Here is a 26296-nt window from a genome sequence, read left to right on the forward strand (position 1 = left end):
GATAATCGAGGTTGCACTGTATACAACATGCACAATACCAGGTTTGGAAATCCAAAAATGATTTTATATGACTTTCGCCTACAAATAGTGGAATCACTTTTGCCACCCTGCCAGGCAGAGCTAGTGCGCACTCCTCTAAGAAAGAACTTATATATTATTTTTTTTGCTTTACGTCACACGGACACAGATAGGTCTTATGGCGACGATTGGACAGGGAAGGGCTAGGAGTGCGAAGGAAACGGCTGTGGCCTTAATTAAGGTACAGCCCCAGCATTTGCCTGGTGTAAAAATGGGAAACCACAGAAAACCATTTTCAGGGCTGCCGACAGTGGGGTTCGAACCTACTATCTCCCGAATACTGGATACTGGCCGCACTTAAGCGACTGCAGTTATCGGAAGATAGGAAACTTAAAAGGGTCCACCTTTTCAATACAAAATTGTTATAGTTTATTACAACATATATTTACATTTGGAACTAGTTTCGACACTGTTTGGCGTCATCTTCAGCCAAAATGTGGGAAATAGGCTAGCATGTAGACATTTATATTACACAAGGCGTTATATTAAACAATACACATCTTGCAAGGAGATAAAAACAGGGACAAATATAGAAACAAATGAATCGTTGAGAAAGCAAAAGTTATACATATTAAAAAAAACCTTAACCACACATCTTGTAGTGCGAAAATATTCGCCTTGAATGATTCCTGAATACAAAACGCACGCGCACACATTTCTGAAGAGCCAGCAGGCAGGAAAAAGTAAAGTGAAACCTTAAGAGTTCTTCTGAGAAGAGTTCATCATTTTTTTGTGTTCCGACTAACTAATGAAGTTTCCCTTGAGTTCCTGATAAATACACACAACAGGAAATTCTCCTTCACTCTCAACAATAGCTATAAAGACCAACGGTAAATTTCATTTTAAATATTGTGCAGAGACGTGAAGGCATGATCTTGAACATGATATAACTTCTTCATTTAACCCAATTTTTTACACAAGGTGTTACATTCAACAATACACATCTTACGAGGAGATAAAAACAGGGACGAATATAGAAACAAATGAATCGTTGAGAAAGCAAAAGTTATACATATTAAAAATAACCTTAACCACACATCTTGCAGTGCGAAAATATTTGCCTTGAATGATTCCTGAATACAAAACACACGCGTACACACTTCTGAAGAGCCACCAGGCAGGAAAAAGTAAGGTGAAACCTTAAGAGTTCTTCTGAGAAGAGTTCATCATTTTCTTTATGTTCGGACTAACTAATGAAGTCTCCCTTGAGTTCCCGATAAACATACACAACAGGAAAAACTCCTTCACTCTCAACAATAGCTATAAAGACCAACGGTAAATTGTATTTTAAATACTGTGCAGAGACGTGAAAGCATGATCTTGAACATGATATAACTTCTTCATTTAATCACCTTTGAAAGCCTCTCTCTATATTACGTAGCTTCATTAACACCACCCTTCTGTAGATGCACAAAATAATCTTGTAATCTTCAGAGGTCCGGTATTCAGCTCGACGAGAATATAAAATTGGTATTAAGGAATTCGTTTTCTGAGAGTATGGAGGTTGACTGTGGCAGTATTTGTGGTGTATTGTTGCAGCGTTACGTGTAGGGTGGGGGCAGGTTTCTATGATGTTTATTGCGGGACATAAGGCGGTAAAGCTATGGCGCGAGATGAAGAGGAGCAGGGCGTGTTGGATAGTTTAGGTCTGGGGAGCGGCCATTGTTGGATTAGGAGGGGAGAGGGAAGGAGCGGTAGGGGGGGAGGAGGAGTGGAAGGAGGGGAAATATGGAGGGTGATGTGGTGAAAGTGTGTGGCGTGACAAAGTATTATGCATAATGTGAAAGACAGATCTGTTTTTCGGGATATTCATGTTTTTGAAAAATTCAATGAGAAAGTCGAATAGGATCTTTGGTTTCTCTGAGGTATCATTTAAGTTTAGGTTGGGATTGAAATATTGGTCTAAATGAATATAGAGGTTTTCAATGACGTCTAGGAAAGAACCTTTGTTTAGAATATCTAATACTTCAAGATCTTGATTAATTTCAGTAAGGTTGTGCTTAAATTCTTTTATATGTAGGCCGACCGCGGAAAAACGGTTGTGTTTTATGGCACTGACATGTTCTGCATATCTGATTTTAAAGCTGCGTCCTGTTTGCCCTAGGTAAGAACTTTTGCAGTCTTGGCAAGAAAACCTATATACACATGATTTAGAAAAAGGACTGCTTTTATTTATTGATGAAGAGTTGTGTAGGATCTCTGTGCTTCTATTGTTAGTACGAAAGGCTATTTTAACGTTGTGTTTCTTAAGAACGTTAGTGACGTAAATTTTAGTTGATTGTTAGCAAGTAAGTTCTTTTCGATGATCGGGAATAATGAGTTGGTTTTTATACTGGGATACATGTTGACTATATCAAAGGAGTGCATTGAATGATATGGTTGAAGCTTGAAACTGTTTAGTTTGTTCACTAATTCTACAGTGTTCCTGATGGATTTATTTGATGAGAATTTATAATGTTTATTAAGAAATTGTTGGATAAATTGAGATAATTTATATAAGGGGCTTGGTCTGTAGTTTATTATGGGTCAAATAGGGACACCGGTCTTGTGGATTTTGGGTAGAGCTTTAGCTGTTGGTAGGCCTGGGTTCATAGTAATTAACTTTTGTTTTTCTTGCTCAGTGAGGAGAAAAGATGTGCTCTTTAGAATTTGTTTCAATTGCCTTTGAATTGATTGTGTTGGGTCCTTCTTAACTATCGAAAAGGAGTCATTATCTAAGAAATTTTTGGTTTTTTGAATGTAATCTGTTTTATCCATAATGACTGTTGTGTTGCCTTTGTAATGATGAGGTGGTTGTCTTTGACTTTCTTTTTAAGATTGAGAATTTGTTTTCTTTCAGTAAGGGAATCTTTGTTGATTTTGGTGATAGGGGTCGCAGTGCGATTTTTTGAGAAAAAAACTTTTGTTTAATTGTTTTTTTTACATCCATTCTGAGTTCGTCTTGTAGTTCATATGGCATTTTGCTGATAGCAACTTCTGATTCAACTACGAGTTTGGAGGCTGTAAGGGCCGAGTTGAAACAGGGCCAGTTGTGCTTTGGACCTTTCGAAATAATTCTTATATCGTCCTCACCTAAGTTGGTGGTGGAAAGATTAATTACTGGTGGGTGGAATTGTTGTAGAGTGTCATTAGCGAGTTTAGGCTTGCTGTTAGCTCGGTACAACTTACATCAGTTGGTTAAAAATGATGAGCAAGACTCCAAAGGAGGAACAAAATGCAAAAAAAAAGTGCAGGGTCTGCTATAAAGCAGGAAGTAAAAAACAATCAACATTTGTCTGTTCTGGCTGTCCAGATTTGCCGGGGCTTTGCCCGGTCGGTTGCTTTGACAAGTACCACAAAGACATGTAAGTGGACCACACAGTGGATGGTGGGTGGAGCTGTAAATTATTGTACATAATGAAAAAACAACATTAATAAAGCTAAATGTGTTTTTTACAGTTTTCCCATTTATAACATGTCATAAACAGTAATTATCGTGATAACTTTCATTATAACATAAGATTTTCAACAAAATGGTGATTAGTGGTGTAGCGCACGGTGCTGAGGGGCCAAATCCAACCCACAGAGTTAGACATCTTCACAAATTTTAATTTAGGCATTTATCATCCTTATAGGCACATGTTTGGATTTTTGACAACATTTGGTAAGTTTTACTGGATATCAGATTTACATTTTCAGTTTTTGGGGGTGGGAATGTGTAATTTGCATAGCAGCGAACGTGTTAAGATGCTGTGTCATTCATTAATATGTGCTCATTAAAAGTAACTAAAATTAATTATTATCGCAACAAGTAATTTTCTACATTATTCGCTTGGCACTACAGACTTGGCATGGCACTTGTAGGGTTAAAAAAACAAATATGTAATAATACAGTGTTGTCCTTGGAACCTGAGGATGACCCCGTAGGGGGCGAAACAACCAATATAAAAATATACAAGATAAAGTGTTGAACAGGCGAAACCTTACATTTGAGATTGAATAATATCAATACAAATATGGAAACAAACTTCATCAATTGTTCCAGGAACTTATAGCTTATCTGTAAATCTGAATTTATGCTAACAGTCTTGACAAAGTCTTGCATCAGTTTTGTAACTTGACCCTTGAACGCCCAAATTAATTTTTTTTTTTGAAATGTTCAATTTTTCTTAATAAACATTCTTAGGATAGGGTATTATTCAGGGAATATCCATTATTTTGAAGCAAACAAGTTCAGTTTCGGAAATATAGGGTGTTGCATATATGCAACGCTAAGCACTTAGGTAGTAGTCTGCAAGGTACCAACACATATGTTGTTTTATTCGAGAAAATAATAAAAATAAGAGGACAGTGAGCGTGGAGAAGAATAAAATAATGTATATACAGTAAGACATTATTTACAGTACCTATTATATATACATATGCTAATCAAAATAAATATATTTATTGCAAAATTATATTGAAAACTGACAGGGTACTCAGAATTCTTCAGTTTACTGGTGTGATCATTTGCTGTGGGTTTCTCTGAAGACTCAGTGATCTGTGTCCCTTTATGTGGAACGGAATGAAGCAACATATGCAGAGCCCAACGTCACGCTTTACACACCCTGTACGGACTACGCTAGAGCATTTCTCATATGCACACCGTCTTCTTTTATTATCTGGGATATACGTCACAAGGTGGTCTCACCCGTCGTACTGTACAACTTCATGTACACGACCTTCCCCCGCGCGCAAGAGTGATGGGCACCCCGCTTCCCTGGAATCCGTGCCGTAGGATTTGACTTAGTATGTCGCCACTTCCGGCTTGAACTGAAGCTGCGACATTTTAGGCCATGACATGTTGCTGAGGTACCAAGTATTTTGCAGGCTGACGTCTAAAATCCAGGAAAAAATTGCCCACCACCATTTTTTGCTCCTAACTGCCACGCAGAATCTGTTGACGCTCTCGTCCATGAGATCTGTTCCTCCCATACATGTATTATAAATTCCTAATAGTGCAGGGCGTTCTACCATGATGACTTTCTTATCTGCCCTGGAAAACCTCTTGACCAGATAATATGCATCACAAAACTGGTATATGAGTCTGAATTGCATGCACAGCAACGAAGGGTTGTTACGTCAGTAACAAACCCTTCAATAACAAATTGGTACATGAGGAAGTGATTTGACAGCGGATCCGCCTAGCGCTGCGAACGTGCAACGCCGGGAATATGTGGATCTCACTTGCTGACGACTTATTAATTGTAAAAGGAATCGTGCTACATTCAAACTCCGATGAATTTACTTCCTGGATTTCGTAAAAGAGGTTAATTATTTCTAAATCATAAAATTATATGGCGAATCTTACCTCTTATGGTATGCCATTGTGATAGCTGGAACACATGGCGAACTTCAAACATACACCTCTTCAACAATCAAGCGGTGACTATTGATTAACCGACTCGTAGCAAAGCACAACACTTCCCTTCACCGAATAAGCGCGCAATTTTCATTCTTTTACTGGAAAACAATTTCATACACTGAAAGAAAAGAGCACCGGCACGCCGCTGCACATATGCAACGCTAGGCGTTCATGGGTTAAGTGTTGTGTTGTGAATCGATGATATGATTCGATGGAGGAAAGACTTAGAGCATCTAGACTTAAATGGTTTGGGCATGTTAAACAAATAAATAGTACAAGGTTAACATGTGCTTATTTGGAAAAGAGAAGAACAGGTAGAAGACCAGCTGTAAGACCAAGAAGAAGATGGATGGACCAGCTGAGGGAAGACGAGAGAAGAGGATGAAATTGGGAATTTGTCATGCACAACAAAATCTTTTTGAATAGACAACTTTAGAAGACGCTCGTTATCAAACACCCTACACGGCCCACTGGAAGGGCAAACTGATGATGATGATGAGGAGTGTTGTGAGGCAGAAAACAGCTTTAAGATGTGCAAAACAGTACATCCTCTTAACCAGCTGACTGTGTGAATGTTGCTTCTGGTTTCCCACGGTCTTGAGCACCCACAGTGCCCTGCTCACAGACAAAACATAACTCGTTACATATTGCTCATGCTAGCAATAGCGGATGCCATTTCTAGTCACACTGCTGACTTATTCAGTGCAGTCAGCAGATCTACCACTTACATGATTGTAAAATGAGTACAGGAGGAAAAAAACAGAAAACTGTAATAATCACGCCAAAACATGGTGAGTCAGAAAGTTTAGACAATATAGTGAAACTCTGTTAAGAAGTTTTTCAAGGAACCACAAAAAAAAAAAAAAAAAAGAGACTCCTTAACCCTAGAACTGCCAAACGTCGCGCTTGCGACTCAATAGAGTGTCACTAGAATGCCAACGTCGCACGCGCGACGCATAGTACATGCATACGCTTAATCACTTATAACATCATTTATCGTTCACTTACGCTGTTTTAACAAGTAAGACATTAAAGAGGAAGCTTCAAGTCTTTCATCACACATTCCTCACTAGCCGAAAATGACTCAGTCAAGGTCAGGGTAGGTATAAAATCAGCTACTCTTGCCTCATCCCCCTGTCGTCTCATTTGCTATGTAACTTCGCGCTCGCTCGCTGTTCCTGTTAGTTTCTGTGAACACTTTTCGTTGTCTTTCAACACATTATTGAGTTTATTTTTAAACTCTTTCTTTTGAAGTGTAAGCTGTCATCATGGTAGATGAGCTACATGATTAAAGTGATGTTCGCGAATTTCTTTGAGATGATTGGGATGATTTCTCTTCCAGTGACATATTTTCTTTAGCTGATGATTCTTCTGACAGCGGAGAAGATTATATTCCATAATCTAAAGTTGAAAGTGATTCCGATGAAGAGAGCAGGCCTGCCGACGTTTAATTAGCTAATACTGTTTCTGTAACACGAAAGTGGTGCAGGTTTTATCCACCCGAACAGGAGTTCGATATTTCCGAGAAGTTCCGCGTAAGAAATCCTGGCATTAGGAACTGTACGCCCCGAAACAGTACACCCATGATGTACTTCTACTTGTTCTTTACGGATTTTATTTGGAAGTTCTTCGTGAAAGAGTGGCGAAAAAAATTAAAACTAAAAGAGATTCTGAAGAAATGAAGGCCTTTTCTCGTATGCGATCCTGTTTTCAATCAATCAATCTGGGTTTGGTATAACTGTCTCCGAAATGAAAAATTACACTGCCATTCTAATAAATATGGGATGCACCGTGAATGTTTTCATAAATTACAGCGTTTCTGGACGCCTATGAAGCCTGACAGGAAAAGAAAACTCTCCGGGAATGACTCCCAGGAGTGCTCCGCGGCTGACGGAACTGTGTGCAGCTCGGAACTTCTTAATTCTTTTGTGATTTTATTTCTGTGTTTACTTTTGAGAACGAAATATTTTTAAAAACTAAAATAAATTCCGTGTATTTTGTATATAGTGATTTTTTAAAAGGAGTGCTTTTTATTACTAACAGTGAACTTGAAGATATGAAAATAAAAAGTTTTTAGTTTTCCAAAATTTTGATCGCCTGATACGCACCAGATAAGTAAGTAAATTATCTATTACTTATATAAGCACGTTAAATAAAGCTTTCCGAGTAATATGGTATGCTACATGTCTAATTTTTCTCTATCTAAGCGTGCATAAAATAGTTAAAAACATAAATGTGTAATCCATGCGAAAATGGCCTGGCATTTAGGGAAAAACACTCGGCACTTCCAGGGTTAAACAGGAAACTTCTTAAAAGGGGTAATGCCCGAAAACTTATTCTGTACTTTGACATACATCTGAAACACACAGCCAACAGATTTCCTTGTTTGTGAACAATATCAAAATAGGCTGATACATAAGAGCTGCTAAAAGAAAGCCACAATATAAATACAGTATTAGATTATCATGACATGTATTTTTAGAGATAAAGTAAAATACTGTAATTGAACATTCTGTATTATAAAAATTCTTGATAAGAGAAAGGAACATATTACATAAAACCTTGCACAAGAGATAAAAGAAATACTAAGAACATTAAAACGGTAGGTGGTGACCGTACATTATGTAAATTCCATACTGCATTAGACATTAAATACATTTCCAAACACAAAAATCTAGGCTCCTACTTGGAAAAGAAATTGTCCAGAGTTGATTGTTTTTAGGTTTTTACTGCTTTCTTGAACTATAAACAACCGAGCTGGATAGCTGCAGTTGCTTAAGTGTGGTCAGTATTCGGTATTCGGGAGATAGTGGGTTCGAACCCCACTGTCGGCAGCCCTGAAGATGGTTTCCCATTTTCACACAAGGCAAATGCTGGGGCTGTACCGTAATTAAGGCCACGGCCGCTTCCTTCCCATTCCTAGCCCTTTCCTGTCCCATCGTCGCCGTAAGACCTATCTGTGTCGGTGCAATGTAAAGCAACTTGCAAAAAATATATATATAAATATAAAATCTCCCACATTCCCACATTGCCTTCCATGTGTTCTGAGGCACACTACTAGTTGTCACGGCCACGGGCATAGTTTCTGGCTGTTTCGCAAGTACCGCATTTACAAGCCGATATTGAGTTTATTTTCCTGCTTTAACCTCTTCATGCTAAAGGTAATGAAGAAAAGAAAAGCAGGTTTGAAATTGCAGAAATGAGTGCATGGGAAAGTATTGGGGTATTATGTGCGAGTGATAAAGGCGCAGTAGCAACACTAGCACATCTAAACGTAAACAGTTTCTTTCCCCGCGAGAATTTTATTTCATGTCTCCTCATCTTTGTGCTATGTTCTAATAATGCGATGTAATAATTAAGAGTGACACAATAATATAATGTTTAGCTCGTATAAAGGTAAAAATAAAAATAACTTTCAATTTTATGCCAACACGTGGTATCGCAATGCCTCTGAGTGCGTGTATCAGGCCCCCCCTCTCACCAACACCCAGCTGGTTATCAACATTCGTTCAACTTCGTAGACGATCGGGATCCTTCGGCTGGCTGTTTGGCGGCATAATATGTATCAGCTGGCAAGTCGGCTGCATTGTTCTTGCAAATTTCATTTCTGTTGTGCTTAGTAGTGACATATGGTACGGTACCGGTATCGTAATTAGGATACGTCTGAAAGTAGTTTAAAAATTACTGTAGTGTACTGTACAGTAGTATACGAGTAAAATCCTATTAGAATTTAGTGTGCTTATTTTATTATTGTAAAATATTTGTGTAGTAATGGTGTAGTAGAGGTATCCGTAGAAACTCTTACTAAAATATTGTTGAAATTAGGATAGGCTTAATTGCAGTTTGGAATTGTGTAGTTCTTGTGTATTACTTTCGATATTCAGTAATTAACAGCAGTTTTCATCCTGTTAGGGGTTGTAGGATTTTAAAAAAATAGAGCACGACTAAGTAGTATTGTAGTGTAGTCGTATATTAATTACCTTATTGTTGTGTACTATCCCAGACAATATATCCCTCCGTTCATTTTTTTTTTTTTTTGCAAATAAGTTACTTTATTTTTTAATTTAAAATTTCCCCCCCCCCCCCCCCCGTAAAGAATGGCTAAGGAGCGCAAGTGTACTTATTGTGGGTGTGGTGAAGCATTGAGGGGTATGAGGGAGGAGTTGGAAAGTTTGAGGGAGATAATTAGGATTCTCACAGAAGACAGGAAGGAAGATAGGACTCCCTCAAACAATGTACAGGTTACAGTAGGTGTACAAGAGGGAGGGGAAGGAAAGGGAGGAGTTGTAGAAGACAGGTGGTCTAATGTTCTAAGGGGAAGGAGATTGCAGGCCAAGGGCTCTATTCAGGATCAGAATTCAGGACAGGTGCCTGTGCGAAATCGGTACGAGTCACTCCAGGTAGAACAACAGAGGGAAGATGAGGGACAGGGAACTGTTGCTGAGATGCATGGAAGTAGGAGGAAGGGAAAAGGTAGGAAAGGGAAATGTAGAGTAGAGGATAGGAAAAGACAGGTGGAACAGGGTCATGGGAAGGAGAAAAGGGAGGAGGAAGTAGCTTCTGCAGCTATCAGGAAAGATAGGGCTGACCAGGAGGGGAGGGGATCAAATGAGGTGGGTAGGGTTGAGGCTCTGGTCATGGGGGATTCCATCGTTAGACACGTGAGGAAAGTGTGAGGAGGAAAGGGAACCAGGGTAGAATGTTATCCAGGAATTAGGTTGAGGCAGATGTTGAGGAAAGTAGAAGAGAGGGAGGAAGGGAAGGAGAAGGTGGTAGTGTTTCACGTTGGTACCAACAACGTAAGGCAAGCTGATATAAGTACCAACATAGTTTGAGATGTGTGGGATCTGGTAAATGCAGCACGGGTGAAGTTTAAGAAAGCGGAGATTGTTATTAGTGGAATACTGTGTAGGAGGGATACTGACTGGAGGGTGATTGGGGATTTAAATGAGACTATGGAGTGGGTATGTGGGAAACTGGGAGTGAAATTTCTAGATCCTAATGGGTGGGTAGGAGATAGGGATCTGCGCTCGGATGGCCTTCATTTAAACCGCAGTGGTACGTATAAGTTAGGAAACTTGTTTGGAAGGGTAATAGGGAGGTACATTCAGGGAAACGGGATGGCCTAGGGAGCGGTGATAAGGGAACAGGGAACTGGAAATCAAGTAGGGATGACATAAAATTGTTAGTGTTGAACTGTAGAAGTATTGTAAAGAAAGGAATAGAATTAAGTAATTTAATAGATATATATTTACCAGATATTGTAATAGGAGTTGAATCATGGCTGAGAAATGATATAATGGATGCAGAAATTTTCTCACGGCACTGGAGTGTGTATCGTAGAGATAGGATAGGAAAGGTGGGAGGGGGAGTTTTCATTCTGGTGAAAGAAGAATTTGTAAGCTACGAAAAAGTTAAAGATGAGACACATGGAATTCTAGGTGTAAGGCTCATTTCTAAAGATAATAGGCAACTTGATATATTTGGAGTGTACAGATCGGGAAAGGGTAGCACTGATGCGGATACGGAATTATTTGATAGGATAGTCAGCTATGTGGGAAACGACATGGAAAGAAATGTGATTGTAGCGGGAGATCTGAATTTGCCAGATGTCAATTGGGAAGGAAATGCGAACGACAGGAAGCATGACCAACAAATGGCAAATAAGTTAATATGGGAAGGACAGCTGATTCAGAAAGTGATGGAACCAACCAGAGGGAAAAATATCCTGGATGTGGTGCTGATAAAACCAGATGAGCTCTATAGGGAAACTGAAGTAATAGATGGTATTAGTGATCATGAAGCTGTTTTTGTGGTAGTTAAAAATAAATGCGATAGAAAGGAAGGTCTTAAAAGTAGGACTGTTAGGCAATACCATATGGCTGATAAAGCAGGTATGAGGCAGTTTCTAAAAAGTAACTATGATCGGTGGAAAATGGTAAATAAAAATGTAAACAGACTCTGGGATGGGTTTAAAGAAATTGTTGAGGAATGCGAAAACAGGTTTGTACCTTTAAGGGTGGTAAGGAATGGTAAAGACCCACCTTATTATAATAGAGAAGTAAAGAGACTAAGAAGAAGGTGCAGACTGGAAAGAAATAGAGTTAGAAATGGCTGTGGAAGTAAGGAGAAATTGAAGGAACTTACTAGAAAATTGAATCTAGCAAAGAAGGCAGCTAAGAATAACATGATGGCAAGCATAACTGGCAGTCATACAAATTTTAGTGAAAAATGGAAGGGTATGTACAGGTATTTTAAGGCAGAAACAGGTTCCAAGAAGGACATTCCAGGAATAATTAATGAACAAGGGGAGTGTGTATGTGAGGATCTTCAAAAGGCAGAAGTATTCAGTCAGCAGTATGTAAAGATTGTTGGTTACAAGGATAATGTCGAGATAGAGGAAGAGACTAAGGCCAAAGAAGTAATAAAATTTACATATGATAACAATGACATTTACAATAAGATACAAAAGTTGAAAACTAGAAAAGCGGCTGGAATTGATCAGATTTCTGGGGATATACTAAAGACAATGGGTTGGAATATAGTACCATATCTGAAGTACTTATTTGATTATTGTTTGGTCGAAGGAGCTATACCAGATGAATGGAGAGTTGCTATAGTAGCCCCTGTGTAAAAAGGAAAGGGTGATAGACATAAAGCTGAAAATTACAGGCCAGTAAGTTTGACATGCATTGTATGTAAGCTTTGGGAAGGCATTCTTTCTGATTATATTAGACATGTTTGTGAAATTAATAACTGGTTCGATAGAAGGCAATTCGGTTTTAGGAAAGGTTATTCCACTGAAGCTCAACTTGTAGGATTCCAGCAAGATATAGCAGATATCTTGGATTCTAGAGGTCAAATGGACTGTATCGCGATTGACATGTCTAAAGCATTTGATAGGGTGGATCATGGGAGACTACTGGCAAAAATGAGTGCAATTGGACTAGACAAAAGAGTGACTGAATGGGTTGCTATATTTCTAGAAAATAGATCTCAGAGAATTAGAGTAGGTGAAGCTTTATCTGACCCTGTAATAGTTGAGAGGGGAGTTCCTCAGGGCAGTGTTATCGGACCTTTATGTTTTCTTATATATATATAAATGATATGAGTAAAGGAGTGGAATCAGAGGTAAGGCTTTTTGCGGATGATGTTATTCTCTATAGAGTGATGAATAAGTTACAAGATTGTGAGCAACTGCAACGTGACCTCGAATATGTTGTGAGATGGACAGCAGGCAATGGTATGTTGATAAACGGGGCTAAAAATCAGGTTATGAGTTTCACAAATAGGAAAAGTCCTCTCAGTTTTAATTACTGCGTTGATGGGGTGAAAGTTCCTTTTGGGGATCATTGTAAGTATCTAGGTGTTAATATAAGGAAAGATCTTCACTGGGGTAATCACATAAATGGGATTGTAAATAAAGGGTACAGATCTCTGCACATGGTTATGAGGGTGTTCAGGGGTTGTAGTAAGGATGTAAAGGAGAGTGCATATAAGTCTCTGGTAAGACCCCAACTAGAGTATGGTTCCAGTGTATGGGACCCTCACCAGGATTACCTGATTCAAGAAGTGGAAAAAATCCAAAGAAAAGCAGCTCGATTTGTTCTGGGTGATTTCCGACAAAAGAGTAGCGTTACAAAAATGTTGCAATGTTTGGGTTGGGAAGAATTGAGAGAAAGAAGAAGAGCTGCTCAACTAAGTGGTATGTTCCGAGCTGTCAGCGGAGAGATGGCGTGGAATGACATTAGTAGACGAATAGGTTTGAATGGCGTTTATAAAAGTAGGAAAGATCACAATATGGAGATAAAGTTGGAATTCAAGAGGACAAACTGGGGCAAATATTCATTTATAGGAAGGGGAGTTAGGGATTGGAATAACTTACCAAGGGAGATGTTCAATAAATTTCCAATTTCTTTGAAATCATTTCGGAAAAGGCTAGGAAAGCAACAGATAGGGAATCTGCCACCTGGGCGACTGCCCTAAATGCAGATCAGTATTGATTGGATTCCCTTTGGTTGGCTGTTTCCTGCATAGAGTCGGAATGTTTCTTTGTTTCGTAATAGTTTATTCACCTAACTAATAATGGACACGGAAAATCTTATCAGTTTAGTTCCAAAACGTAATTTCCTCTACGACAAGACCCATAAGCATTATTGCAACAACAATGTAAGAGAGAATGTCTGGAAGGAAATAAGCAAGCGAATGTAAACCAAACTGGTTAGAATATTCAATTTTGTGGTAGATTAGGCCTGTACGGTACTTTATTTTGCAATTATTGTTGACCTTATTTCAAATCATATTATCATGTTGGAGTCCATATACAGTACAGTATGTCAGTACGATAATTGACATGGCTTGGAATGTACATTATTTACCGTGAACAATTTTGTAAGTGGAATTCCCTACGGTTGTCGTTCATGTATTCCTAACAAACAGGACGGTAATGCATAAGAAGCTGCTGTGTGGTGGACAAATACATTTTTCGGTTTTTAATTAATGTTGATGACACCTCGATAAATTACTTCACTCTGTTGCGGCACGCAACTTACTGCATTAATGTTTTATCAAAGCATCCATTGCGTGCTTTGTGTTTCCCGCGTAGAATCCCATTCGATTCTATTCTGCTTGATGTAAACGGTGGAGTGGAAATTACGACTGATGGGTTCGATTCGATTCCATAAGGTGAGAGCGAGCATCTGGTGGTGGTGGTGGTAGTGTCACAGCGTGACGTCATATGGCCTTGGCAAGCCCGGAGAGGTTCCATGACAGACGCAAACGGTCTAACACAGGGTTCAATTTGCACGGGAACTGGAGGGTTCTAACCATGAGCTGCTTTGAGCGGACGTTTTCTATCTCAAGGGGCTCTAAAATTTGAACTGTTTAACCGGTAAATATATTTACAACAGAATACTTTAAGCGGGATAAATATGCATATATCTTAATGCAACCGATCAAGGGACCAAGAATATCACACTTCTTGGGCGGGAAGATTTCTTATGCGGGAACTTCTTAACCGAGTTTCACTGTATATGGTCATATCATATAGTAATACCTCGGTACTAGGAGAAATCGATGAACCAATTTCAGTACAGATGGAAGATAAGGAAAATGAGGTGTCCATGTCATAAATTGAGCGGACCACTGAAAGAATGAAATGAGGCAAGGCAGCTGGAATTGAAGGTCTTCCATAGAAATGATAATAGCAGCAGGAGAAATTCGTCTACAGGGGTAGTAAAGACGCTTCAGAGTAATATGGAGAGAAAAGAATGTTCCAGAAGAGTGGACGAAAGGGGTCATTATACCAATTTTCAAGAAAGGAGACAGGAAACAATGTGAAAATTACATAATTGCAAAAGCTGTGTTAGAACGAAAGCGAGTCAAACTGAATGGTTCAGAGTTGAGACAGGCTTGAGACAGGGAAGTATATTGTCTCCCTTACTCTTCATTATCATCATGGATAGAATTCTACATAATATCAAGGAGAAGATGATGGGCAAGCAATTAAAGTCTATGCTCTTTGCTGATGACATTGTAGTTTGGGGAGATAATGAAGAGGAAATACAGACAGAAGTTGATATATGGATTAAGCAGAGAAGACATTTTGGAATGAAGATTAGTACTGTGAAAAGCAATACTTTGATCATGATGAGAGGTAACAGAAAGTCCTGGGGAGTGATAAGAATAGGAAATGAATCTCTTGAAGTAGTGAAAATTTTTAAATATTTGGGCAGAATAATGTCACAAGATTGAAATTTGGATGGAGAAATTGATTTAAGAATATAGCAGTCAGCAAGTTTCTATCAGTGTGTGAGAGACATTGTATGGAACAAAGATGTGCCAATGAAGTGCAATGAGGTTTTATACTTGTCCTATTATAAACTCATACTGACCTGTGCTTCAGAAGCCTGGATGTTGACTAAGCAGAACCAAAGTAAGATACAAGCAGCTGAAATGAGATTCTTGAGGAGCATACAGGGAAATATAGGACGAGATAGAATACGAAATATGGAAATAAGGAGAAGCGTGGGAGTGAGTAAACTTCAAGACTGATATGGCAAAGCTAATTTTTGTTTGTTTGTTTAAGAAGGAAGCCATACTTTCCAGTGTCGACTTAGTCAAATAGGGCATGAAAACTTTCCAGTCTGTCAAACACTCAAAATTTCAATAAAAATTATAACACTATTAACATACCTGTAAAAAACATACGATAATATTAAAATACAGTACTAGATTTGTGTCAAAAAGGAGCAGTTTCGATTCCTGCCTGAAAGCCCAGTGACTATACAATGCGATGAAGGAAGTTCGAAAACCTGTTTGGGAATACAATCGAAAAAAGTAAAAAATATCAACATGTATATCCCTGGACAAGTACAAGCATTTGATGAACTCATTCTGTCTTCAAGTACGTGTATGTTTTTTTACAGGTATGTTTACAGTGTTGGAATTTTTATTGAAATTTTGTGTGTTTGACAGACTGGAAAGTTTTTATGTCCTAAAACTGAAATGGTTTGGACACATGATGAGAATGCCAGGAAAGAGAATACCAAAGAGAACATTCATGGATACAGAGACTGCAAAAAGGCCCAGGGGATGGCCTAGAATGAGACAGAGGAGCTCTGTTGTGGACTGTATTGCAAATAGAGGAGTCGATAGCAATAAAGTACTAGAATAGGAGTGGTGGAAAGATTGAGTAAGGTGGAGGGCTTTGGTATATTATCCTACCCAGAGAGAATCTGGTAAAGGGCATAGAAGTAGAAGAAGAATTATTATAATTAATTGTTTTATATTGCAGGATTATCCTGCCATTTTGCTATCCAACTAAAGGTTTGTTCCAAATCAGGCCAGTTATTAGAGCTCTTCTGCATTATCATTTAACTTGAACTAAAATACATGTACAGTGGAACCTCGACTATCCATTCCCGGAAACTACATTTTCCCGGATTACTTGTTCAAATTCCATGGTCCCGTGAGCATCGTAATTAAATCACATTCTAAAAATTCTGCATTATCCATTCCTCGAAGAAATGATTTCCCGGATCAACAGTCCAGAAATTCCAGTCCCATGAACCCTAAATCCTCGATTAAGAGTTCTTCAAGAATCTGTATCTCACAAAAGGACGGCTACGGGATACTTATGGATCTTCCAATCGCACACCATCAGCTACACTACACACACCGCAGCGCGAGGTCCAATTTGGTTTCCGCTAAGAACTGAGAATCAATATATCCACGCGCAGTTTCCACCTTCTTCTCAACCAGAAATTCAAAAACAACATCACGTCCAACAATCAACAACGCAACTGACCAACACAGCTTTAATACACCAAATACCTAATTTCTCCGCTTAAGTGATCAGTGTCAAGCCAACTCGACATTAAAAGAGCATCACTCTTTACTCTCCAGACTTTGTACATACTTGTATATATGTTTATATGTGTTATTTTACATTGTTTCTTTAGTACGAGGACTACTGACATCCACGAGGTTATATTTTACAACTCTAAGCACCCCACTAGTACTTTGTTCCAAACTTGTTTGTATATATATTATTATTTACTACTCACCTGTACCATACTAACATTTCTCATCTCATTATCAAACTTTACTTTATAAATTATAAAATCCATACGATTATTACAGTTAAAAATAACATGTTTTTAGGAGTCGACAAAATACTTATGTATGCTTTAATATGGCTGATGATGACCCCTAGGCGGGTCGAAACTAGTCCCATGTAATTTATAACATTGTAAATACATATTAGTACTGAATAGGTGGAAACCTTACTGTGTTACTATTCAACGCCCCATCATTGCGATAATTAGAGCAAGTACTGTACTGGAAAAGCGATCAGGGGTGAATTTGCATAAAGGATCATTTGGGTGGTATTGTTTAGAGAATCCTCAGAAATCATAAAGCAGAGAGCGCCCACAATTGGAAGCAGAATGAGTTCATTTCGACAACACTGGCCTACTTGAATATGGAACAAGTTTCGTCAAATGTCCGTACAGTAAAACTTGCTAAAGCAGAACATCTATAAAGCGGAAACTCGTCCAATGTGTACGGAAGTTATGGTCCGGGCACACTGGATATGGCTTTGCTTGTTATTTATGTTGTATAAAGCGGAATCTGTTCAATGTGGAAACGGAAAGAAATTATGAAAATAATTACTGAATAATGCGGAAATTATCCTTTAGTTGTGAAATTTATTTAGGCATACCCAGTACTACAGGTATATAAATATTTCGTCAGGGCAAGAGTCAGGGTTTACAGACCGTAACGTGCTGCTCTAATGAGGTCCAGGTTTCCCAAATTCCTGGTAGAATGGGATTTAAATCTCCACTAATTGCCTGACTCTTGCCATAGTTCGTAGAGATGTACAACTTGAGCCCAATTCTAAGGTAAACAGTTCCCTTACTTTGTGCCCCGTCAGTAAATTTGTGTCAGTTTCAAGACAGCACGATGGCTAAGAAACATGTCGCTGACACTGAACAAGAAAATGAAAGTTAATGAAGCGAGTGAAAAGGAAAAATTCTCTGTTTCAGATGTGGCAAAGCTCAAGTTTATGAACTTTAAAACATAAGAACGACATTACTAAGCAGCGGATGGAGGAGAATTGACAAATGAAGAGGAAATCTAAGGTAACAGGCAATGAAGAAATCAATGATTTAGTGTGGGAATGGTTCGTCAGTGCCCGTTCAAGAAACTTTCTGGTTAGTGGACCTATGCTACAGAATGAGGCTCTTGGCAACACTGCCTTTAAAGTATCAACTGGTTGGCTAGAGTTTCAAAACAAGACAATATCGTATGAAATGAAGTCTGTGGTGAAACCAAAGCCGTGGATGGAAATGTAGTAGCCGAGTGGAAATCGAAGCTGCAAAATTTAATTTCTGGCTATGAACCGAAAGACATTTTCAACACCAACGAAACAGGATTGTTTTTTCGAGTCTTGCCTTCAAAGTCACTTGCGCTTCGTGGGGAAAAGTGTGGTGGGGGTAAAATGTCGAAAGAAAGACTTACAGTACTGTTGTGCGGTAATATGGAGGGGGAAATAGAAAAGTCCCTGGTATTGCAAGTGATAAATATCATTATGGATACGTATTGAAGATAATATATGTAGGATGCTAATTAGTTTACAATATCACCTACTCAATACATTAAAATTTTTAAACAATTAGGAATATATCTTTATTTCCATGAGACATGTTTCGCCTTTCATGGAAGGCATCATCAGTCACAGTACTACCTCAAGGCATAAATCAGATATCTGATTAGTAATTACTAAGAAATAATATTGACATATTACAGTAGGGATAGTCAATGAGAAAAACAATGTTCAATGTTAATATGATATGTTAGCATGTTGATATGCTGGTATCCATATTTTCGCTGAACATTGTTTCTCTCATTGACTAACCCTACTGTAATATGTCAATATTATTTCTTAGGGCCTGTACTACGACTGTCAGGTAAACAGCCAGATACATAGGCTGCAGTTTGCAAACTAGAAGTAAATATTTTCTTGTGTATTACCAACAGATTTTAATGACGGTACTGTAATGCAGAAGATGTAGTAACATTTTTATTGGGTTGGTAATAAGGTTACTGAAAATATAGTGAAATTTAGCGTGGTGGTATACGTGTTCCCTGGTGTTTTCGTTTTTTTAGCTCTATCCTTTTGAAATTGTATTACTAGAATCCAATATCAGAATTTTATTAAGCTATAATGTGGAAGTTCAGGTCGAAAACAGAATTAGGAGTGAAATATACACATATGAAGGAATGTTAAAATTAATTAACTGTATAACAAAACTGTAACTGTTATAGAAAATAAAAAGACTGAAAATGTAACCTGGATGCGAAAGTTAAGATTCAGGTTATGTATAATTTTTTGTCTAGTACTATTTACGAGGATGCGTGTTACGGCGAAAGTAAAGTTTATATTCGTAATTAATGCCACTGATGCAGCGTAGGATCATTAATTTTATTATTAATTCAATTTATTGTTTGCTCATTGAATAAGTAGTTAGTTTCTTTCTTTTCAATACAATGTGAGAATAGTAACTGGCAAGCATTTATCCCACTTTAGCGTAAATACTTTAGTAGCAAGTTGTTATGAAGTAAAAGAAATATAACCTCCTTAACATCCTCATTTGACGGACGAATCGCCATGAACAACGTCGGATACCTTAACTCCATATGTGCGTCGCGGATGGATTTGGAATAGAACCTACGCTCTTGACACGCATTTTAATGATAAGAAAATGTGTACTATCACGTCTAGTACCCTACCGAATAACATTTAGCAGGTAAAATAATGTTCGACTCATGGGACTCGAACCCACGAAAAACTGCATAGCAGCAAACGATGATGCCATAACGACCACGGCTACCCATGAACAGTGCTGCCAACTTATATTTTCAAGATCCGCTAAATACTACTAAAAATCCGCTAAAATTCTGCCAAGAAATCCAATCTCAAATAATGAGCAATAATAATAATAATAATAATAATAATAATAATAATAATAATAATAATAATAATAATAATAATAATAATAATAATAAAGGTAAATGTCTGAACTCACCTGATCTGTGAGTTTCACTGGGATTAACCCCCTACCTGCGAGCCGGCAAGCTAAAACTTGTAGGCGTTTTACTGCCGGGTGCAAACTAGTTGAATCCCCTACCTCAAGGGGCACATACAGAACAGGTCAGTTCTGTAAACGGTCTTCCTTCATAGCATAAACATAAATGCTGCTATCTCACAGTTTCATTATCTGTCGTCACTCGTCAACTAAGAGATAAGTACCCTTTCCCCACTCATTACAAATTTATGATACCATGATCTCATAACATCAAATCCAAATAACATGTTTTCCTCATGTGATTACTACCTCCTGATAAGAAATACGGAATAGCTCGGCGACAGACTGGAGTACAAATTTTTAAAGAACGTAAAATTGATAAAACACTAAATTCCGCTAAAATAAATCTAGAATTCCGTCAAAAAAAAAACGCTGTCCGCTAAATGATATTTTTCTCCGCTGACAGTCTTCTAATTCCGCCAAATTTAGTGGAAAATCCGCTAAGTTGGCAACAATGCCCATGAATTTTGCTGTTAAATGCTTGTGTGCAACTGATATAGTCAATAGCAACAACTTGCTAGCTTGGGAAATCTTTACATAATTCTGTGATAGCTGGACAGGAAGCATGACTTACTTTATAAATATATACATAGATCACATTGTAACAACTTAATTTCATACAGCATCATGCAGATGTAGATTCATCTTGATGTGTAGCCATCTTGATTCTTTACAGTAGCGTCCCCGATAGGAGCAAAGTCCCAGATAAGAGTCTTAACTGCCTCTACAACTTCGGCATTGCTAACCTCGAGAATATTCTGCCAGATTGCACATAAACGGAAGTCGTAGTACGCATTTCCAACCGAACTTCCAGATAAATGTGCAAACTGCAACATAAATTTAAACCACACTTTTATCTGGCTGTCGTAGTACAGGCCCTTAGTAATTACAAGTTAATTACAAATCAGGTGCCTGATTTATGCCTTGAGGTAGTACTGTGACTGATGATGCCTTCAATGAAAGGCAAAACATGTCTCATATGGAAATAAAGATAAATTCCTAATTGTTTAAAAATTTTAATGTATTGAATAGGTGATATTATAAACTAATTAACATCCTATATAAAGTCCCTGGTAATCTGAAAAACAGCAAAACTAAGGTGTTTTAAAAACTTGAACTTGCGCAAGCTTCCGGTAACTTGGAGGAGCAATGGGAAAGCCTGGATGACCAGTGCTCTAATGGAAGAATGGCTGACTGAATTTAACTATAGGATGAAAAAGGAAAATCGTAAAGTTTTTTTTCCCCCTCGAAAATGCCAATTGTCACCCACATGTGATCCTTTCAACCTGGTTTCCACCTAACACAAGCAGCGTTGTCCAATCTATGGACCAAGAAGTGATTTATACCTTTAAATCTCACTACAGGTGTTTATTAATGCAGCCACTGATCAAGAATGTTAATACAGCTGACAACACCTACTCCCTTGCATGCTCAGTTTTCATACTGGATGCTGTCAACTGGATCAGTTTGGCTATGAAGCAGATCAAACCTCAAACAGTCAAAGTGTTTTGCAAAAGCATGATTTGCAGAAAATGATGACATCAGCACACCTGAGGAAGTGACTAAAAATGCTGCACTAATATCTATGCTGAGCCAACAACAGAATTTTGCATGTAATGTAGACGAGTACATCCGCAGTGACGACCAGCTTGCTACTCACTACAGTTTCGAGTCTGCTGTACAGCTTCTGAGTTCCGCCGTACAGAGAATGAAGATGACAATGCAAGGGACGGAGACCAAGAAGCGGAGGACGAGGAGGAGGAAAGAGAAAGTCGGGAAAAAATACGCACTCATGAAAAAGCTATTGAGTGTGTCAGAGACATTATGAAATTTGCTGTGAACTCGAATTCACCGCGACTTCTTGAGCTACTGTACAGTGCTAAAGACAGCATTGAGAAAGACATGACATGAAGGAAGGTGAAACAGGTTTCTTTGTTAGACATGTGGAAGAAGGAATAATTTGACAAATACAGTATTGTGTGAAATGTGTTATATTTATACTGTAGTTTGTTTATTAAACATGTGGAATAAGGCAAAAATTGTGTTATACAGTATGTGTTACAGTATATGTATAGTGTAGTTTGTCTATTAAACATGTGGAATAAGGCAGAAATTGTCCAGTTTTCATTGAGTATGGTACATACAGCACATACTGTACATCAAGATATTGTATTACTGAGATTTGCATCACCTAAACTAGACTAATGGATCAGGGGTAAGTAAGTTGCAAATCTTTTTGTATAATTTTGTTCAATCCAGAAACTTAGTCTAATTCGGAAAATAAACTCGGACCTTTGCGATACCACTTTGAGCAAATTTTACTGTACGTGTAAAATGTCTACATTGTGTCCAGGGATATACATGTTCATATTTTTACTTTTTTTGATTGTATCGCTGAACAGGTTTTTGAACTTCCCTCGTCACACTGTATAGTCACTGGGCTTTCAAGCAGGAATCGAAAATGCTCCTTCTTAACACGAATCTAGTACCGTATTTTAATATTATCGTATACGAGTATGTTATCGAGACCAGAACAGATGTTGCACCTTACATAAATAAAGACATGAGAGGTCCTGGGATTGCCTAACTGTTATGATCCTAATATAAGACTGGGAATTTTACGCTTTTGTAAAACAACAGCTGATTTATTTGTGCATGTTACATTTAAAAGAATTTGTATCATTTCCCACTTGTACCGACTTGTGCAGCGAGCGCGCTTTCCACTTGAGCTCAAGGTCATGAATAACCATAATTTCTGAAGTTTTGATAATATTTTATCTCTTTCCAATCTGATTGTGATTAGTGATGAGCAGAATTGAATATAATGCATTCGTGAACTTTTGAGAATCGATACTTACATTCAAAACCCTATTCTTGAGTTCAACATACCCTTTAAAAGTCGAAGTAGGCTTAATTTACGTAGCACAAGATTTCCAGAATCTGACTACGAACAGTATACTGGTGAAATAATCACAATGGAAGATTAAAAAAAGAAGGGATTTCATCATCATGTTGGGCGCTTTTGTATTTAATGTGCTTTATTTTATTAGAATCGAGAATTACAACTACTCTGGTCGATTGTCTGGCTTGGCGTTATTAGATTTTCGAAGAAGAGTTTTTTTGGTATTTGTTTTAAGTCGCACCTACACAGATAGGTCTCATGGCGATGATGGGATAGGAAAGGCCTAGAAATGAACGGAAGCAGCCTTAGCCTTAATTAAGGTACAAACCCAGCGTTTGCCTGGTGTGAAAATGGGAAACCGTGGAAAACCATCTTCAGGGCTGCTGACAGTGGGGTTCAAACCCGCAATCTCCCGGATGCAAGCTCACAGCTGCGCGCACCTAACCGCATGGCCAACTTGCCCGGTGTAGAAGAGTTTGGCTGACTAAAGCTGCTGAACTGAAAGAAGATTTCACGGGAAATGGACGAAGTTTCTCCAGTAAAAATGAATATAAAGTACCGCGTAATTAATGTTTGTAGCCGGCCTCGCAGTCTAACTTGCCTGCCTCTCATCGGGAGTGCCGGTGTTTGATTAACGGCCAGGTGAGGCATTTTTACCTGGATATAAGGGCTGGTTTCAAATCCACTCAGCCTACGTGATTACCTTTAATTGAGGAGCTATTTAATTGTGAGATGGCGACTCTGGTCTAGAAAGCCAGGAATAACGGCTGAGAGAATTCATCACTGACCATGCGTTACCTTGTAATCTGCAGGCCTTCGGGCTGAGCAGGGGTCGCTTGGCAAGGCAGGAAAATAACTAGCTGATTATCCCTCCTGACAACAAATACTTTAAGTAACGTAATCTAGGATACCTGAGGTGAGCCAATTCTTCTCGCAGAGTCGACAGCTCATGCTCCATCTCTGGTAAACGCATCAATTTTTCATGCTGAGCTTGGACTGCTGCAGCCATCTCTCTTCCCCTCTCCAACTCGCTCTCGAGCTCAGACACTCTCAACTGCAGTTTGGTTGAATGAACTGCTTTCTGTTCGGCAGCCATCTGCTGTCTCACTGCCTCAGATGCTTTCTCTTCCAGGTGGCTGCAGCGCTCTCTCAACTCTTCAACCTCCTCCTCAGTGTGTTTTAATTCCGTTTCCAGCTCATCCAAGCGGTAGTCAGTCGTCTCAAAGGTCTTCCGGCTATCCAGCTCCACCTATGGAAGTAAGGAAACCACACTGTGACAGAGTATACAAATGTGCTGAGAATATACCAACATTTTTCAGATATCCGACAGGACTATGACGCTATACTTCTCGAACTCACTGAAAATGAAATACATATGTAATTTTAATGTGAAATAAAATAATTTTTACACATAAATGAAAGTGTGACAAAATTCGAATATTGATCCAAAATGTGAAAATACTAAATTCATGTGATTTCATAGTGAAATTATTTAAACCTGCTAGTTTGGTTCCGACAAAGAAAATGTTTAGTAGGTTGCATAATCACTTTCTAGCGATGCCTCATCTCAGGTTTGCAATTTGCTACACATATTGGTCGATACAACAATCTATTTCCGTAACAATACGAACTTTCAACTGTCTGACAACAAGTATTCAGACAACTGACGAATAATAACAACTTTGTTTACTTCCTTGGCACATTGTGACGATTGGTGGATTTTCGAACATATGGACTTCGCCAGATGGCGAATTTTGCTGCTTGCCGCTTGAAGAGTAACCATCAAGGTTCTGCTAAAGTGGAAAATACTGCTGTAACTTGTTATGAAAGGTCACAGCAGTATGTTATTCACGGCTTTTCTTGTACTGACTCTGCAACAGCATTTTGCAAATATTCAGAAAAATATTACATTTGGAAAGCATGTGAGGTAACAAGAATGCACAACAGTTTCTGAACCGAAACAAACCTCTATTATTGAAAGACTTGAAGGGACCAAATAAAGGCAGCATAAGGACTACTTCGTCAAAAGAACTGTTGAAGTATTTTTGCAAAAGCAAATATTCCCCTAGAAAAACACAAAAATAAAATAAGTGTTTGGGCTGCTGAATTTTCATGTCAAAGGGAGCTGCCTAACATGAGAACTCTCCGCGAGTGGTAAGTTCGGTTTAAATAAATACATTCGTAATTTGATTCTTTCTTGCTCATATAACTTATACAAAGTAAAGTTAATCCAAATTCTATAGAGTCTAAGCTTACATTCAATGTTTACATGACCTCTACAAGACATAGCTTAACCCATAAAAATGGGAAGGTAATCCAACTTCATAATGCCTAACAGAGCCCATCATCTATTTTACTATAGGAAAGCTATTGTGATAATTCTATCGTTTAGCTTGTGTGGCTAATAGTTTTGAGCCCAGTTCATGGTAGCCTCTAAAAAGGTATGGTATATTAAATTAAATAAATTTCACTAGATTTCTATGGTTATTACAAATAGTCTTATTTTCAGAAGTTGTAGCTAATCACAAGAAATCAACGACTAAAGCTCCAGTTGGGAATAAAATAAACATTTTATGTGATGAAACCAAAAACAGAATGGGTTGCCATGTTTTTGTTGTTCTGTTCCAAGTGCCAACAGCAACTGAGAAAAAATTATTCGTTGTTGGAGTGAAATACCTTGAGTTCGGAAATTCTACAAACTGTTCCTGTGCTGTGTTAGATACACGACGTGAGTACATTGTGCAGTATGATGCTGGAAATATATTTATAAGTGACAGAATTCCGTACATCAATCTTAGTTTTGAAACACTGAAGGTCATCATTGGGGATCAATTTTGGGCACACGAACTCTGCCCTGTCGGTAATTGTTGGATAGAAGCTACGTCTGATTTAAATCAGGTTGTAACAATGGTCAAGTCAGCCTTAATAAACACAAGAAAGCTCAAATACAACTACTTGCACTTTCTGCAGTCAAAAAATGGGAACTTGAAGGCAGCAAAACTTTTTCCATTGCCGGTACTTACTCGATAGAACAGCTGGTTTGAAGTGGTCTTCTTCTTGGTATCTATAATGGCCACCAATGGTCCATATTGATTTAGATCACGATTATTATTTAAAGATCCGTCTTGTCAATATTGTATTAGCAAATACACTAAGCTTTGAATTGTACTGACAAGGCCGATTTTTAAATAATTAATAAGAGCAGTCTTCTACTTAACAAGTTATTTTCATGATCATAGGTTATGAATTTCATTATGGCCTGTATTGAAAATTGATCACTAT

The 26296-nt window shown here is 38.2% G+C and overlaps 1 protein-coding gene across 1 annotated transcript in view; it reads right to left on the bottom strand.

Moving 5' to 3' along the window:
• Positions 1 to 26296, bottom strand: part of Mad1 (Mitotic arrest-deficient 1) — a 333861-nt gene that overhangs the window by 232416 nt on the left and 75149 nt on the right. Inside the window, exon 4 of the mRNA XM_067136015.2 lies at positions 23926 to 24263. Coding sequence (XP_066992116.1) covers positions 23926 to 24263 — 338 coding nt within the window. The remainder of the gene's footprint in view (positions 1 to 23925; positions 24264 to 26296) is intronic.

Source organism: Anabrus simplex, chromosome 1, assembly GCF_040414725.1.
Source record: "Anabrus simplex isolate iqAnaSimp1 chromosome 1, ASM4041472v1, whole genome shotgun sequence".
NCBI classification, from domain to species: domain Eukaryota; kingdom Metazoa; phylum Arthropoda; class Insecta; order Orthoptera; family Tettigoniidae; genus Anabrus; species Anabrus simplex.